The 19197-nt window shown below is 33.4% G+C and overlaps 1 protein-coding gene across 1 annotated transcript; it reads left to right on the forward strand.

The window, feature by feature from the left end:
- Nucleotides 1–3161: 3161 nt before the first annotated feature.
- Nucleotides 3162–17611, forward strand: LOC25500269 (vacuolar sorting protein 3). Its single transcript, XM_013588637.3, has 14 exons — nt 3162–4336; nt 7748–8023; nt 9977–10173; nt 11131–11272; nt 11736–12008; nt 12099–12171; nt 12453–12501; nt 12695–12980; nt 13161–13216; nt 14962–15030; nt 15143–15254; nt 16012–16101; nt 16531–16701; nt 17129–17611. Exons 1-14 carry the CDS (start codon nt 3266–3268, stop codon nt 17219–17221), a joined length of 2958 nt encoding a protein of 985 aa, XP_013444091.1. The 5' UTR covers nt 3162–3265; the 3' UTR covers nt 17222–17611.
- The last annotated feature ends 1586 nt before the right edge of the window (nt 17612–19197 follow it).

The raw sequence follows: 19197 nt of genomic DNA on the forward strand, positions 1-19197 counted from the left end.
AGTTGGGTCCTCGTTAGCAGTAGTTAAGTGAGTATGAGTAAGGAAGTAGTGATAAAAGGGGGATGATCGTGTGTGTGTGGGGTATTTATAATAGTGGACTCGGCCATAGGCTCCATGTTGCTTGCTATCTTTTCTCCTTGGCTTTAGTCTGATTGTTTTGAGGTTAAACCGGATATCAAACCTCATACAGTCGGAAACACTTATTTGGTTTAAGTGAGTTTCCTGTAAGGAACGAATCATGCATATTTGAAAATATGTTCGGTGTAACAGAGCCCAAGATTGGTGGATGCACCTATCCGGTTTGGAGGAGGTCATAATATGTAGGAGCAACCTTATAACTACCTAGATGTTGGTTACACTTTAACGAGGTGGGGCGCGTAAACGTTGTGTTGATATATGAGGTGGTTCTTAGTATAATTGTTAAGGTCGTAACTCTATCTAACCTATCTCTCAGAGGTGATATTCATGACGACGTGATTAAGGAGGTTGACTCATGTATAATTCCATACGCCCTATTAAAGTGGACATCTAGATGGACCTTGCCTTGGCTTGTGTTTTCGACCTTCTTGTTATATTCTTGACGAGCCTTTATATTGGACGACCCCTTGGATAATTAGGAGGGCCTTTTAGACTTGTACCATTATAATGTTCCTAATGTATGAATAACTTTAATAATAATATTAACTATTCTTATTATCATTGCATTTGATATGAGACATTGTTCTAAGTTGAAATTATGAAAATCTATTGATGATTTACTATGAAACAAGATATAATAAATGATCTAGTTTTGATTTCTAGGAAAATGTTTTTTTAGTATTGATTAAAAATATACTGTTGACTATTGTTTTTTTTTTTTTTTAGAGAACTGTTGACTATTGTTTTAACAAACGATGCATGAAGGAAGCAATTTTTATTTTTTTTTGTCAAGTAGCTTAGTTGGCTTGACTCATATACTTTAAGTGTGGAGAAATGGAGAATCTATGGTTCGAACCTCAACCCTTTCATATTATTGTCCTTGCAATTATCAACTGAGTTGTGCTTACAAGATTGAAGGAAGAAATTTTAACGATGTGATTATGAGGTAAGACATCAAGCTCAAAGTTGATTTCTCAAATCCTAATCATAATTTTTTTCTTATTTATAAAAGATGGATAGTCTCCACGGCGTAGGACACAAATTCTCTCAGATGAGTGTTTATTCCAACTCTTCAATTGGTATTGATTATGACAATGTTAAATTAATGGTTTTGATTGCATCGTAGAAACTTTACACGGGAGAAAATCTACCGCCCCACGACCTAGCTCCAAACCCTAGCCCGTCAAAAAACCTAATCCACTATGTAACTAGTGAGTCAATATTATACCTCTTATTTTTGCTTCTATTAAATATTAGCCGACCTTTCAAATACACACCTTAAAAGCTTTTGTCTATTCTTTGAACTTCCGATTTCTAAATGTTTGACATATACTATTTCAGTATTTCGGATGTTGATAATTGATACCCCTTTGTATAAGACATTAAGAAATATGTTAATTCAATATCTTTCTTGCCTTATCGTGCTAACAGTCTATGAATGTGCGATTTAAGTGGTGGTTTACATTAATGTTTCTTGCATATTTCCAATGCTTATTAGGTCATGTATTCATGATGATTATTAAATCATACTCCCTCTGTATCAAAATATAAGCAAAATTGATTTTTTAGGTTCATTCAATTAATGATGTATGTGGTTCATATTATAGACCACATACATCATTAATTGAATGAACCAAAAAAATCAATTTTACTTATATTTAAAAACAGAGGAAGTAATTCATACTTGTTACACGAATTACACACGCTTCATGCATTGCTTCATGCCTTCCCAATCACAGTCTCTACTTTTGCTTATTTCATTATATCTAGAGTGAGTTTTATTTCATTGATCTCCTCCGCTTCATCTTGTTCACCATTAATGTTTCTCCACGACAAGCAAATGTTTCATTGTCCATTCGTTAATATCGTAATATGAGATATTTAATATAATATACTTACTTGTTATTTTATTTATCGTCATATCAATCTCTATAAAATAAGAGCGATTGTCGACATTAATTACTATTTATTTTGATTAACAAGATGCATACTCAAATTGATATGACCAAAATGAAATTCAAAAATAAGTTGAGGGACTAAAGCATGTATTAAGCCTTTTTTTAATCGAAATAAATAGTAATTAATGTCAACAATCGCTCTTATTTTGATCAGACTTTCCTACCTATTAATCGAACTTCAAATTACCACTACTTCTTTCTCCCAAAATCGGATGGTATATTATACTATAACACCTTTTTTTCTAATGAGTCAAATGTCAAAAAAATAAAATTATTGGAAGGTATATTAACTTATTTTTAAATTTCATTTTGGTCCCTTAACTTTAAACCGTCTCAATTTGGTCCCATAACTTTACCTCCGTTTACCTAAGTGGTCTTAGTTTTTTTAACAGAAGGGACCACTTAGGTAAACGGAGGTAAAGTTATGGGACCAAATTGAGACAATTTAAAGTTAAGAGACCAAAATAAAATTCAAAAATAAGTTAAGGGACCAAAGCATGTATTAAACCTTAAAAAAAAAGGGTTAAATATGTTTTTGGTCCCTATAAATATGTCAACTTTTCGTTTTAGTCCCTCTAAAATTTTCATTCAACTTTTAGTCCCTATAAAGTTTTCAATCTTCACTTTTGGTCCCTCTTTTAAAGTAAACTCATATGGAGAATTCATATTATTTAATAAAATTTTTCAGAAAAATTCAAAATATTATAAGAATGACTCCAAAAAAAATTAATTTTTTTTTAACAAAACATGAATTTAATATGAATTTTTATATTGTTTATGGTTAAAAATTCATATTTAATTTGTGTTTTGTTAAAAAAATCTAATTTTTTTTAGGAATTATTTTTAGAATATTTGACACATTTCACCAAAATTTCATTAAAAAATACAAAAATTAAATTAAAAATAGGGACCAAAAGTACTGATTGAAAATTTTATAGGGATTAAAAGTTGAAGGAAAATTTTAGAGAGATTAAAACGAAAAGTTACATATTTAGGGATCAAAAACATATTTAAAAAAAAAAAAAAAAAAAAAGATAAGAAGTTAAAATCAGTTGTTTGCCGTGATCTAGCGAAAATCACAGTGTAGCAGAGTCCAACTAACTATACTCAACAAACAAAAACTTCCTTCAAACACAGCAATGCTTTCATTTCACTAATCGTCACTTCCAATGGCGAAACCCGAATCCACAACCACAACCCGAACCGTAATCGAACCACACTCCCAATTCGACCTATCAACCCACTCTCGCACCACCACCGTCCGATCCATCGCCATCACCACAATCTCCAATCGCACCATTCTCTTCATCGGAACTCACTCAGGCACCATCTTCTCTCTCTCCCCTAACCAAAACGACACTAATAACCCCCAAAACGACACCGTTTTACCTAACCTCTCCTTTATCCGTAGCGTTTCCGTAACCCACACTTCAATTGACACCGTTTTAGTTTTATCAGATTTAGGTAAAGTTTTAATTCTCTCCGATGGTTCCTTGTTTTTAGTTGATTCGGATTTATCGAATGGCGCGGTTAAATTAGGATTTTCGAAGGGGATTTCGGTTGTAACACGAAGGAAAATGAGAAATAATGAATCTGAAAATTTAGGTTTGGGATTAGATACTAATAATAAAAAATTTCTGCAGAAATTGGGAGGGTTGAACTTAAACTCTAATTTACAGAGTGAGGGTTTTAGTGGATGTGTTTTGGCGATTTCGATTGGGAGAAGGTTGATGATTGTGGAGATTGTTTTGAAGGATGTTAATAATGCATCACTTGTTGTTTTGAAAGAGATTCAATGTGTTGATGGAGATATTAGTACTATGGTTTGGATTGATGATTCGATTATTGTTGGTACTGCAAACGGTTATAGTTTGATTTCGTGTGTTAGTGGATTAAGTAGTGTTATATTTTCGTTGCCGGATGTGTCGAGGCCGCCGAGGTTGAAGTTGTTGTATAGGGATTGGAGGGTTTTGTTGTTGGTGGATAATGTGGGAATTATTGTTGATGAGAAAGGGCAGCCGGTTGGAGGTAGTTTGGTGTTTCGGCGTGGGTTGGATTCGGTCGGGGAGTTGAGTTTTTATGTGGTTGTTGTGAGTGATGGGAAGGTTGAGTTGTATAATAAGAAAAATGGGGGGTGTGTTCAGGTTTTGGCATTTGGTGGGGAAGGGATTGGGCCGTGTGTTGTTGCTAGCGAGGAAGATAAGGGTGGGAAGCTTGTTGCTGTTGCAACTGCTACCAAGGTATGTTCTTGTTTGAAACTGATTGTACCGTGATCTTCGTTCATGATATACATTTTGACATACTTGTGGTTTTGTTTTTGAATGTGTGTGTGTCTGTTTGTACTTTTAGATGTAAAGCTTGGCACTCATTTGATTTTCTGATATATGTTATATTCGGATTGTTTAGAACAGAGGGCATTTCATGATGACAACGAATCCCTATTGGACACATACAGTCAAATCTGAAGGGAAAACATGTTCAATTAAAATGAAGCTTTTAAGTTCCATTTACACCTAGTGAGAGATGAGTGGTTTTTAGATCAGTCGGTGAAAGTTTGACTATTTTGGCGATTGTTTTGTATGAAGCCCTTGATATGAAAAAATAACAACATTTCTTGGATTAGGAAAATCATTCGGAAACAGAACATGCTTATAATGGTAAAATGAAACAGATCATGCTCATTCTGAAACTCATGCTGGATCCATAGTTGTATAAGACTTAAGCACTGAGGATATTGTTTCACTGTGGGTGTACCTTCAATAGGAAAAATGAAAACTATGTTGTCGTAGTAGTACTTCATTATTCAAACTACTGAAAATTTAGATATAGGAAGTACAATTGTCATGTATATACTTTTTTTATCTTCTGGAGTAATAGAGCTATATGCTTCGTGGACAAAAACTAATTTGAAATTTAAAATTGTTAGTTAAGTAATTTGAGCAAGAGGGAAAATTCATATGTATTGCTAGCTGGATTGAATTTTCTTGCTGCTACAGTAAATGCCTAATGGAATTTGGATAATCATTCTATGACTGAGAAGGTAACTTGTGGTTTTGTTGTTGAGTGTGTGTCTGTTTGTTGTTTGTTCTTTTACACGTAAAGCTTGGACGGGGCTTTGGCGCTTGCTTGATTTCTGGAGAGATATTATATTTGGATTGTTTAGAATAGACAAATAGAATAGAGGCTATTTCATTATAACAATGAATCCCTGCACATACAGCCAAACTGAAGGGAAAAAATGTTACATTAAAACGAAGCTTTTAAGTTCCATCTACACCTAGGCTGAAGGGAAAAAATGTTAAATTAAAACGAAGCTTTTAAGTTCCATCTACACCTAGGGAGAGATGAATAGTTTTTAGACCAGTCAGTGAAAGTTTGACTATTTTGGTGATTTTTTTCGCAGTCTTTTGAGGACATCTCTCATTAATTAAGCCCTTAATATGAAAAAGTAACGAGTAAGATTTCTTGGATCAGGAAACTCATTCTGAAAAAACATGCTTATAATGGCAAATAAAATAGGAACACACTTGAAGTAGTTGTAGAAAATTCAATTACTGAGGATATTGTTTCATTGTGGATGTACCTTCAATAGGAAAAATGATAACTATGTTGTTGTAGTACTTCATTATTAAAAGTTGTCATTTACATACTTTCTTTATCTCCTGGAGCTACATGCTTAGTGGACAAAGGACTAATTTGAAACTTTTTTTTGACAAAACTAATTTGAAACTTAAAACTGTCAGTTATTGTGGGAAAAATCATATATATTGCTAGTTGGACTGAATTTCTGCTGCTACAGTAAAAGCTTTGTGGAATGTGGTTTATTATTCTATGTCAGAGGGTAACCTTGTTTTTACATGCACTAAGTGTACAGAAGGTGGCAGCTTTTAGAGACTACATTTTTGACATACTTGTTGTTTTGTTGTTAGTGTGTGTGTGTGTTCTTTTAGACGTAAAGCTTGGATGGTTGGCTATGGCACTTGTTTGATTTCTTAATAGATATCATATTCGGATTGTTTAGAATAGATAAACAGAATAGAGGCCATTGCATGATAACAATGAATCTCTATTGTACACTTGTGGCCAAATTTTTAGGCAAAAAAGATTAACAAAGAAGCTTTTAAAATGGCAAAGAAAATGGGAACTTACTTGAGGGTATTGTTTTGTTGTGGGTACCTTCAATTTGGAAAATGATAACTATATTGTTGTAGTACTTTCATTGTTCAAACTATGAAAAGTTCAGATGTAGGAAGTAAAATTGCCATGTATAGGGATGGCAATTGGACCCAGACCCAATGGGTACCCGCAAAAAATACCCACAATGGGTAGGGTAAAACCCCGCTTTTATGGGTCTGGGCACGGGTACGGGTAATACCCACAAAATTAAATGGATATGGGCACGGGTAAGGGTACTATACTGCCCAGACCCGCAACCCCGAATATACATATTTATATAATATCATAAATTATTTATTTATTTTTTATGTATAATTAATTAATTTATTTAACTATTTAAGCCTAAACCTAAACTTAAACCAAACAACTGCTTAATACAATAACAGCTCCATCATGCCGGTGTATAATTTTTTAGAGATATTTTGGATGTTTTCTATTTGACTAAATACCACGATTCATATTATTTTATGAGTTAATTTTAAATAATTGGGATCATAGTTTTATTTGTGATGTTTTTTTTGTTTTTTCATAGTTAAAGTGCGGGTAATAGGTGCGAGTATGGGTACTTAGGTACCCATAGGGTATGGGGAAGGGGACTAAAGTTGTTGCCCACGAGGGTACGGGCACGGGTACGAGTATTTTTTATAAATGCGGGTATGGGGACGGGCACTATAGTACCCTACCCATTGGGCACCCATTGCCATCCCTGCATGTATATGCATTTTTTATCTTCTGGAGTAGTGGAGTGGAGCTAAATGTTTAGCGGACAAAAAATTAATTTGAAACTTAAACTTATCAGTTAAGTAATTTGAGCAAGAGGGAAAATCCATATATATCGCTTGACAGACTGTATTTTCTGCTTCTGCAGTAAATGCCGTGTGAAATGTGAATTATTATTCGATGACTGAGGGTAACCCTGTTTTTATGTGCACTCAGTGTTATATAGTAGGTGGCAGGTTTTAGAGACTACTATACTAAATAAATTTGTTCCCTGATGGTTGCTAAACTAGCAAAATTTTAATTTTCCTTATCATTCATTAAAATGGAAAAGGCATCTCCCAACTTAAGCTTTGATATTATTTGATGAATTTTTATAATGAAATCAATACTGCTTCTTCTTTAGTATCCATTGAATCTTCAGACTGATAAGATAATATAAATAAAGGCTTGACTCCTAATTTCACTGGGTATATTGAATCAAAGCTAAATTTGATTCCAGTCCTAGATTATATTCTCTTCAATTCAGTATCATCAAGTACCAAGTGGCATTGGACTGAAGTTGCTCCATGCAGTGCTATACTCTATTATATTTTTGACATCAGCTGTAGCCTATTATGTCGACTTGTGACTACCATTACAATTGTGATTGATTAGAAAATTGCAAGCAAGCAATTTGTTATAACTGCAACCTTTATGCTCTCATAGTACTAGGTCATTGAAGAAACTCATGTTTTTTTGGTTGCATATACTTCTAGGTTGTGTGCTATCGGAAATTACCGTCTGTAGATCAAATAAAGGACCTTTTGAGGAAGAAGAACTATAAGGGAGCCATATCCTTGGTAGAGGAGCTTGAGTATGAAGGTGAAATGTCAAACGAATTGCTCTCATTTGTTCACGCTCAAGTGGGGTTCCTCTTGCTTTTTGACTTGCATTTTGAAGAAGCGGTGAACCACTTTCTGCTCTCTGAGACAATGCAACCTTCTGAAATATTCCCATTTATAATGCGTGATCCAAATCGCTGGTCCTTACTGGTACTATTGTGTTTTTCTCCCTTTTAATATATTACTGTCAAGTATTTTTGCCTCTGCCATGGGCTAAGCCAACAGAAATAAATCCTTTAATGTGAAGAATTGCTCCATCAATTACTATATTAGCAACAGTTGTAAGATGTAAAAGATTTGTGTCTTTGTCTCATGCCTTGTTTTCAACTTAAGGTAGAATACTAAGTCTGAATGCAGTTTTGTAATACTCATGCCTTGTTTTCACTTCAAACGAATATCTTTACCATTATATAAAGGCCAGTCCAAAGTTAACCACAAATTAACTACTTTTTGGTCGAACCTTTTTCTGGACAAAATTACCCTTAGAAATCTAATTCTTTTTCAAAATTTAATCTAAATTTATTCCTAAGTTATAGGAAATTTAAAAACTAACTATTTTTTAGCTGAACGTTTTTTGCTTCAAATTTTCCCATAACAAACTAATACTTTTTCTCAAAATTAAATTTAAAAACAACTTAAAACATAAATACAACGAAATACAATAAAAAAATGCGGATAGACGAGCAGGGAGTGCTCACCTTTCCGCTAGTAAAGATAGAATACAAAGTCTGAATGCAGTTTTGTACAGCAACCTGTTTAAAAGCTTTATGTGCCATTATATACTCTACTTAGTGACTAGATATTTAGTTTTTGTTTGTGGTATATGGAAAAACTATTAGAAACCTATGTTCTTTTTACATGACTCTAATATATATTAAATTATGCTTTCTTCATGGATGAACATTATGCATATAGGTACATATTTATTTTAGCAAAATATCCTTGCGATTGAACAATATGCAAGTGAGTTGGTATGATCTTGCCCGACCATGTGATGTATTATTTTCTCATTCATTTGCTTATGACGTAATAGTTGAACTTGAATAGGACTTGGTGTGTGTTTGGTTCCGCGGTCATAAAAATTGATTTTGATAGAATTGATTTTGAATGAATTGATTCTGATCAAAAGTGAGTTGAGTGAAATTGATTTGTGTTTGGATACATTAATATGAAAGTGATTCTTATCAATGTATGTTGTTTGGATAGTTTGAATCAAAATTGATTTTAAATGTATAATTACCAAAATGGGCGTCATTATAATTATAAGTATTTATAACTAGATTTCATTCCAATTTTATATAATTATTCAAATTTAATTTGTTCATTAAATTTAATAATTTATGACTGTAAAAAAAATAGTTATTTATAAAATTGTTTTGACAAAATTATTCATAGATTATTTAAATCATATATTATGGGTTGATATGATAAAAACGTGAAAACCATGAATTTAAATTATTAAGAAACCCATAATATAAATTGGTAGGCTTTTACCATGTACTAGGTCAAAATAAATAAGACTGGAGTTTAATCGTAAAAAAAATATCAGCAATTTTTTCTAATTAGCAAGTTATTGTTTAGTGCAATTTATGATCAACTGGGAAAAAAACTATTGCAGCTCCTAAATAATGTGCTGTGTGAAAAGGTATAAAGGAAAGGATAAATATGTAAAAAGAGAGCATTCACTCATAACATAATAAAATTGTAATCAATTCCCACCGCTGTTTACAAAAGCTACTAATACCAGCTTCAATTGGAATTGCTTTTAGATGCCAGACTCAATTTTAAAAATGGCTACCCAAACACCAATTTTTTAGCAAACTCACTTTTAAGATATTTAAACTCACGTTTACAGCTCCCCACCACGCAACCAAACGGAATCTTAATAGCTGAAATTTATTCATTTTGTAATACTTTGATTGCGTGTATTTGATGTGCCTTATAAAATCTAAACTTTGGATCCAGGATTAACTGTTAATTTTTTCTTTGGTCTTGTGCTATATTGTGAAACTTCGTTCTTGTTCTTAATGCATATGAATTATTCAAATATTTAAAGTTTGTGCTTTATGAATGTGGTACAGAGGTTCAAACTGGCTTTTGTAGGTTCCTAGGAATCGGTATTGGGGTTTGCATCCTCCCCCAGCCCCTCTTGAAGATGTAGTCGATGATGGCTTGATGACAATCCAGAGGGCATCTTTCCTAAGAAAAGCAGGGGTAGAAACAATAGTAGATAATGATCATTTTCTCAATCCACCGAATAGAGCTGATTTGTTGGAGTCAGCAATAAAAAACATTAGCAGGTTTATATTCCTTTATATTTTACTTGAAAGAAAGATAAAATATGTATTTTTTTTTTTGTTTGATATGGAAAAATAGAGCAGTCCTTTATTATAGAAGCGATATGACATGAATCTTGGGTAGCGTAACTACTTATCTACATCCCAAAAGATTAGAAATTACATTTATTTTATCTTATCACTAGTACCATTATCTACATTTATCCTGTTCAAAGTCCTATTATCCAGGACATAGGATTTGAAATCTCTTTTGGTTCTTACGATACTCCTGCAAGCTGGCTGGAAATGTCTCCCATAGACAGCTTGTTGATAAAATCAATGAAGTACCTCTTGGATGTGCCGTTGGTGAGAATGTCTGCAACATGATTTGTTGTAATGACATTATGGAACTCACCATTTTTTATCTTCTCTTCACTAGAGTGTTAATCTATTTCAATGTGCTTGGCTCTGTCAATGAAAACATAACTGTGAGCTATGCATGTTGTCTACTTGTTGTTTTAGTATAGGTGTCAATTTTCCTAACAGTAATTCTTTTGTAGTCTTTCGATCTACATATAATCTCACACATTTCGCAGGCCCTTGATTTAAATTATGCTTTAGCATGTCTCCTTGCCAACCAAATTTTGTTTCTTAGTTTGCCATGTAACTAGGTTCGTTTTGTGGAGGGTTAGGTAGCTTAACTGGTTTGAGCTAAGGGTTGAAGGACCTAGGTTCAAACAATGGTATTGGTGAAGGAGGAAACACCAACCTAACAACTAATTACTAACTTTTGCCTAAAAAAAAACAAGGTTTCTTTTGACAAATGTACAATAACCACCAGCTGATCTTCTGTTCATGGTATTCCCAGTCCAACCTGCATTGATGTAGGCGTGCATTTTTGCTGCTATCCATGTTTTTTATGTTGTAAGTTTGTAATCATCTTCTTGGTGAACAACCTTTATTGATGAATACTATGTACAGGTATTTGGAGGCCTGTCGAGAGAAAAAATTAACACAGTCAGTCAGCGAGGGGGTTGACACTCTATTAATGTATCTCTATAGAGCTCTAAATCGTGTTGAGGACATGGAGAGGTTGGCATCTTCAACGAACTGGTGTGTTGTGGTATGTGCAGATTATTGTTATTGTGGATTCACATTATTCAAGACATGCAAACTGTTATGTTTCACATTTATTATATTGATGTCAATTTTATATATTAGTTATTTGATTGAAGAGATTTCAATAAATTTTGAAAATTTGGAAAGTGAAGTGTTTAGTAGTAGGAATGTTGCTTATTATTCTTTTAGAGAATTTGGAAAAAAAAATCTTGTTTTCTGGCATGGCCGCATTTAACGTTTTTCCAAAAAGAGAATTGTCAACTGCAAAATTAATCTGCGAACCTGGAAGGGTGAAACCTGCCTGGATCATTAACCACAAGTGTAAACAGAGAAAGTAAAAGTGGTGACCCCTTGTCTAAATCAGTGCTGTTTTCTAAACAAAACATAGGTTATTTCACTACATGACATGATAGCAATTGCGTGGGGTTGTCATGAGAGATGGACTTATGATATACATTTCTTTGCAGGAGGAGTTGGAACACATGTTAGAAGAGTCGGGGCATCTACGGACCCTTGCCTTTTTATACGCTAGTAAAGGAATGAGCTCAAAAGCTGTGTCTATTTGGCGCATCCTGGCAAGAAATTATTCATCTAGCCTACGCAAAGACCCTGCTTTGGAGACTATTATACAGGATAGTGGGGAAAACCTTATTTCTGGAAAGGCAATTGCAGCAGCTGAAGCTTCAAAGATTCTTGAGTTGTCATCTGACCAAGATTTGATTCTCCAACATCTAGGATGGGTATGACTTGAGTGGTTTAGAAGTTGGTTGTTAATGCAAGTAGAATGTCTACAATTCCATGATTCTTCTTTTTGAACTTTCTCATTTCAGATTGCTGATATCAGCCAGGTTCTTGCAGTCGAAGTTCTAACATCGGACAAACGAGAGATCCAGCTTTCTCCTGGTTGGTCTTGATTCTTCAAACTTGCCCACCCTCATGAATTTCTACAATGATATTATGATAATGTTTTGGATCGTTGATTTTGAGCAACACAAGTTTTGAATACGTTGTTTTGCTCAGTTTGAACCACTTGTTTATTATCACAGAATTACTAGTGTAATCTGCCAAAGTGGTCTTAAATATCATATTTATCATTAAGATTTTGTTTTTTGTTTTTGTTTTTGTTTCTGTTCATTTTATTTTATTTATTAAATCATTAGTGATATGTTCATTTGATACTGCAGATGAAGTTGTTACATCTATTGATCCAAAGAAGGTAGAAATTTTACAAAGGTATATGGTTATTGATTCTCAGGATTTCATGATGCGATAAATTCTTTTACCGTCTCATCTTCATTGCGTTTATGCTCTAATGTATATGAATACACCTAATGGTTAAGGGTTGGTTGTTGTAGTTATGATATTGATTTATACTCTATTTTTAACAGTCTGCTTCTTAGTTTACCCTGACATCCTTGTTATTTAGGTATCTCCAATGGTTGATTGAAGACCAAGACTGCTTTGATACTCAGTTGCATACGTTGTATGCTCTCTCACTTGCCAAATCAGCAATTGAAGCCTCTGAGTTTGAAAATATCTCTGAAAGTCTTGCTAGTGGAAATACTGAGAGAAATAATATGACTACTTTGAGGAACTCGATCTTTCAGACTCCTGTCAGGGAAAGATTACAGTTCTTTTTGCAATCATCAGACTTGTATGATCCAGAAGAAGTTCTCGACTTGATTGAAGGATCTGAATTATGGTTGGAAAAGGTAATTATAAGTCTTTTGACTATGTTATCCTAAAATCTGTTTATTTTAGTTTGATATATTTTCTATTTTTGGTTTTTTCGTTTCTTAGACAATCTTTGGGATGGGTGGTGATAGATTCTTCATGTTCAAATTGATGTTTACCTTTTTCAACCTTTTTTGTTAATTGGGCTTATTTGACAGGCTATTTTATATAGAAGATTGGGGCAAGAGACTTTGGTCCTCCAAATTCTGGCTTTGTAAGTTTCATATTAGCTTTGAAATTGTTGCTGTTGTCTACTTTTCTTGTAAAACTTACTCGAATTATATTGCATGATGCCATGTAATTCCTTGCATGCATTTTCTTATTGTTGATTCATTGTAATTTTACGATCAATTTTATATGATGCCATCTTTATGCTTGTATGTGTTTTACATTAGATTGTACAAACTACAAATCAGTCCTTACCATTCTCTATTAAAAGTTTTCAATTTTACAAGTCAGTTATCTAGGTTGTTGGTCTGTGTGTATAATTTTCACATGCTTATATTTGTATCTAGTATATTAAAAGCTTGCAATTTTACAAGTCAATTATCTAAGTTGTTGGTCTGTGTGTATAATTTTCACATGCTTATATTTGTATCTAGTATAATTGTGACATATAATGGCTCTTGTCTTGCCACTTAAGAACATGATAGAAAAGAGTATAAGACAAATAGTCGAGTCACAACACAACTTTTCTCCTATATGCTTGGTAGTTGATGCATATAACAAGCAATTTTCTGTTGTAATTTGTTTGGTATGTTTACGTACTCGACTGAACAATATGGAATTTACTACATGCCCTTTGCACTATGCAATGGGTTGCACAACATCAAGGTAGGTTTTAGAAGGTAGTATTTTTCCTATATATTAGGTAGAGGAGGAAGTGAGATTATTCACAACCTTCTACATATGTGATTTGATTAGACCCCACCTGGTGAGACCGAGTTCACCACAGTTAAAGTTTTGAGGAGTGTTCTCTTGATTGAGAAACCTTAAACACTAAGTTTATGAGTTGACACTAGTGTTTAATTGTCATTCAAGTAAAATGTGAACTGTAATAATCCTGGTTTACATATATTCACTAAAAAGAGGACTTCATTAAATTGATTTTTGATAGAGGTCAAAGATGTCATTTGATGTTACATATATTTGAAAGTCCTCTCCTAGTCTGAAGTTTTTGGTGTTGTTGTGACTAAAAAGAAACGAGAAATATGGATTACTATTTTTAACGAGCAAAAACTGATCCTTCTAGAGTATAGTATCATGCAATTTACAATAATCTGTGAATAGAAGTCCTTCCAAGTCATGGTGAGATATATGGTTTGAAGATAGGATTTTGGGATTGATCATTGTTGAATTCGAAGGATTTCTGAGGACAACTAGATTTCCCTTATACTCCCACCGTCCCTAGATATAAGCGCCCATTGAGAATTTTTTTTGTCCCTAAATATAACCTCTTTTCAATTTTCTAGATGCATAGCCCACTTGGGTTGGCCTAGTGGTATTGGCTTGGGACCTGGGAGTGTGCTCCTCTTCAAGGTCTCAGGTTCGATTCTCTCCGGGTCAATTTAGGTGGGCTAATTTAGCTTTTTCAAAAAAAAAATAAAAAAATTCTAGATGCATTTATTATTTTTTTCCAAACATAACCCTAATTAATACTACTAATTTACCTTGGAATATGAAAAAGTCAAATTTGAATACACTACAAACAAGGACAAATTTAGTAATATCCCCACAAAATGAACATATTAATTACACTTTCATCTTTTCTTAATCTTTGTCAAATTTGCAATGAGGGCTTAGATTAAGGGACAGAGGGAGTATTCAAGATAATTTGTTGTAAACTTCATTAAAGCATGCTGAACAATTGAGTGCAAAACTGCAAATGGCTTACAAAGTGTAAAGTCACAAAATCAGACTTCATTTATTTATTTATTATTATTGTCTGTTGGCTCCCAGGAAACTAGAAGACAGTGAAGCTGCTGAGCAGTATTGTGCAGAGATTGGAAGATCTGATGCCTACATGCAGTTTGTCTCCATTTTATCCTTTTGACGATTTATTCATGCAAGTAACGGTTATTTTACACAAATATGTTAAATGCTGTTTTTTTTGTTTTTTGTTTTTTTTTTTTGTCTTCAGATTGCTAGAAATGTATTTGGATCCACAAGATGGTAAGGAGCCCATGTTCACTGCTGCTGTTCGCCTTCTCCACAATCATGGAGAATCATTGGACCCATTGCAAGTCTTAGAGGTATTAAGCTCATTCTACATCAGTTTTAACAAGTAGACAACATTTTTCATTGTGAACTGTCTCATTGGCTGGTCTGGTCAGGCCACAAACCCCTAATTTGGACCAGATTTAGGATCATTAAACATGTTGAATACCAGAAACCGTGTGTCCGATATATTAGGAGACAATCAAATTAAAAAAACAGTCAAAGACCTTTTTGTTTTGAGGGTGTGGATATATGATGGCATTGGTTGGGTGTCACCAGATTGGTATGTTGTGTTATAAAATACACCTATTTATACTCATCATTGCATCAGTAGAGATTCAGGTCATGTATTTTTTTGCTAATCCAACTGTTTCTGAAGCTCATGCTATTAAAACATATTTTTGTCTATTCTCTTGTCAAGTTAGATGTTGCATGTAAGATGTGATGTAAAAATGCTCGTGTTTTTACCTGACTGCTTTAAATACTCTTTGACTAGATGTTTTGATAGGAATATAGGAAAATATTTTGTTGATGTGTCTGATATCTCGTGTTACTAAAACTATTAGCACCACAAGACGGTCACTAGAAAAGATAGTATGAAATAAACAAGCAGGCATTATTTCAGCAATATTAATTCCTTCATAATTCCTTGAGTATAATTATCAGGATTGGATGGAAGGACTCTGCATGTAATCATTTGCAGATTTTCACTGTCTTCTCTTTAGCTGTTATTGTATATTTTATGCACTCCGCAGAGTTGTACTTACTAAATCTTTTGGCTTTTAAATGCAGAAATTATCACCAGATATGCCGCTTCAACTTGCTTCTGAGACTTTACTACGAATGTTCAGGGCCAGAGTTCATCATCATCGTCAAGGACAGGTACTTTCAGGTTTTTCTTTTCTAGGTTGACATGATACAAATAAGAATTGTAGTGGTTGCTATCTAGAGTAATGGGTGATCTTGTTTTCTGTAACTTCTCTCCTAGTGAGGTGAATTCCACATGATTTTTGCAACTACAATTTGAGTGCTTTTGGAACAAAGTATATGATTAGTTTAAATACAGTCATCTTTTGAATATAGTCTCTAATGTATCGCCTGTTTATGTGGATTATTACCACTCAAGTTCATTATTGTTCCAGAACTTGAACCTCTTTTTTTACCAAAAATTCCTTGTGGGCAATCTTTGAGATAATTTTTTCATAGTCTGACAATTTATGGTTGACATTTTCCTGTCATACTTTAATATAACTCTGTAGACAACCATATGTTTTGGGCTTGTATTGGTAACTTTGGCAACATATGTTTCAGATTGTGCATAATTTATCTCGTGCCGTAGACATTGATGCAAGGTTGTCAAGATTAGATGAAAGGTCAAGGCACATGCAGATTAATGACGAGAGTCTCTGCGACTCTTGTAATGCACGCCTCGGTACCAAGTTATTTGCAATGTACCCTGACGATACAGTTGTATGTTACAAGGTTAGTGCTTGATCGCTTTTCTCAATTGATTCATCAAATAGAGCTCTTTGCCCAAACTTTCTTGCCTCATCCATGATTTTACTTCTAAGCTGTTTCCCAATGTGTTATTTTCGGAATTCTCGACATGGTTTCTAGTGCAGAAAATAAAATAATGTTTGAAGTTACCTCAGTGGATTTTTTTGGAATTAGTCGTACTTTTTGTAATTGTTATCCGCTACATCTTTTCTTTCATTATTCTTTTTAATGTGTAAGTCATTACTGTCTAAACTAGACTCTGGGGGAAAGCTGACTGATGGTTTAATCTTCCAGGACTATATTTGATATTCTTGTCTTTGATAGTTTCTGGTCATTGTTTAGCTGCGCTCCTTTAATACTGACACTGTTATTAGCGATGGGTTTTCTTAATTGTGCTACTAATACTTTGCAGTGTTACCGTCGTCAAGGTGAGTCAGTGTCTGTCTCTGGTCGCAATTTTAAGGAAGACATCATAATTAAACCGGGTTGGCTTGTGAGTCGTTGATCTTAGAAGTTGCCTGTCTCTTGGCTTGTGAGTCGCAATTTTAAGGAAGAAATCCTAATTAAACAGTGTCTGTCTCTTGCCTGAAGCCTGAAGCTTAGAAGTTGCCATTCCATGCACCAAACTAAAATCCTTCCAAAATATGTAAAAGGAATGTTGATCGCTCGCTCGGTTATATAGGTGCACATTTAGCGTTTTTCAACTCCTAACCTGCTACACTTAAGAGTGAAGTTCATATAGTTAACTGCCACATGGTGGTTCTGTAAATAAATCTGTTGAGTGGGCCATTGTATTCCCCATACCCCTTTTGGAAAATTGCTTTGTAAATTTTGATATTGTAAAATGTATATTTTTACATCTATCTATATATAATCAGCTCATTCTTGCATTCTAGTTCTTTTGGGCATGCCATGTTGGAATTTGGTTACAAAGATTAGACGGTTGAATATCATCATAGTATTCTATTGTTTTTAAAACGATTGCTTGTAACTCCATTTCCAAACTGTAGTAGAAATATAAAATAGCCTCTCAATAGGAACTGGAGGACTCGTTTAAGTAATAAAAAATGAGTGCATATGTGTACAATTTAATTTAATTTAAACCATGACTGCAAACTCATTCTTATGTGAATCCTTGTTACTGAACGCTTGCTTTTTCTCTTCATGCACCGTTGGTATAATAATAAAAAGTCAGCATATTACATTCATGTGTGTATAACTGGTTATTATAGTAAAAAGAAAAATATTTCTAGATCTAACAATTATATGAATCAATATTTTTTTTTTTTATGTAAATCAAATACATCTTTGGACCATCTCCAATAAGAGGGTCTCAAATATTTAAGACTTGCTACATCATTAATCTTTCTCGCACACATTTTTTTAATAATAAGTGGAATCCATACGTTTTTTAATATTAAAAAATTGAGATGTAATGATATAAAGTTATTGCTAGTTGATTAATGAATTTCATTTAAGAAATTTGTGAGATACTGAGTTGGAGGAATTTAGTGCTTATTAAGCACTACTATTAAAAAATTATAAATAAATGATATGTACACGTGTAATGTATTTAAATATTAAAAAATTAGTGTCTCAGTTGTAGATACTCTTACGTAACTACTCTCCTTGTTTCTACATCTAGATAGATCTCTACGTAGTTTCTCATTAATATACCAATAGTAAATGAAAAAGGAAAAAAAAAAAAAAACTATTGGCGCCAATTTATCATGATTATTTGGCACTTTGTGTCATCTTCAGTAAAATAAAAACGTAATTTTTAATCAGAATCAAAAGAACTTTTAAACATGAAAGAAAACAAAATAAAATTAAGTGAAAGAGAGGTGAAATTTACCTAACTGTGTCGTTTGGAATGTCACTCCTACGTCGTAGGAAACGGAAAAACGAATGGTTTATGCGAAAAAGAAATAATTGTTGTGATTCTTTCAATGAAATAACTTTTCAAATTGACTGATTATGTGATTATACAAATTAATGGTGGTTTGATAGCATCAAATTTATGACCAGAATGTAGAACTAGAGTCTAGAAAAAACTCATACGTGTACTGAAGAAGAAAAAAGAGTAACATGCAATTTTTTAATTTAAGGGGGTGGATATTATAATTTTTTTAGGCCCATTATTTTTAAAAGCCCAGTTCAATATAGCTTCTTACACTCCCCAAGATCCGGCCTGGTCATCCCCACAAAGCTGATACATGAATGCATACTTATCTCATAGGCCCTAGAATTTCACATAATTAACATACTAGTATCATAGTATTATTTTGGAAAAAAACATTTGATTTCAAACACATATCTATGAGCAAAGTCATATAAATTTGGGGACCACATGAATTATGCACAAGAAAATAAGAATACTTTTAAAACGTTGCCTTTCAGTATCTGTTGTGTGGTTAATATCAATCAATTAGCATTATGGAAGTGGAAGTTTCATCACTTGAGAAGACCTAATCTTCATTT

This window comes from Medicago truncatula, chromosome 8 (genome assembly GCF_003473485.1).
Source record: "Medicago truncatula cultivar Jemalong A17 chromosome 8, MtrunA17r5.0-ANR, whole genome shotgun sequence".
Classification (NCBI taxonomy): Eukaryota; Viridiplantae; Streptophyta; class Magnoliopsida; order Fabales; family Fabaceae; genus Medicago; species Medicago truncatula.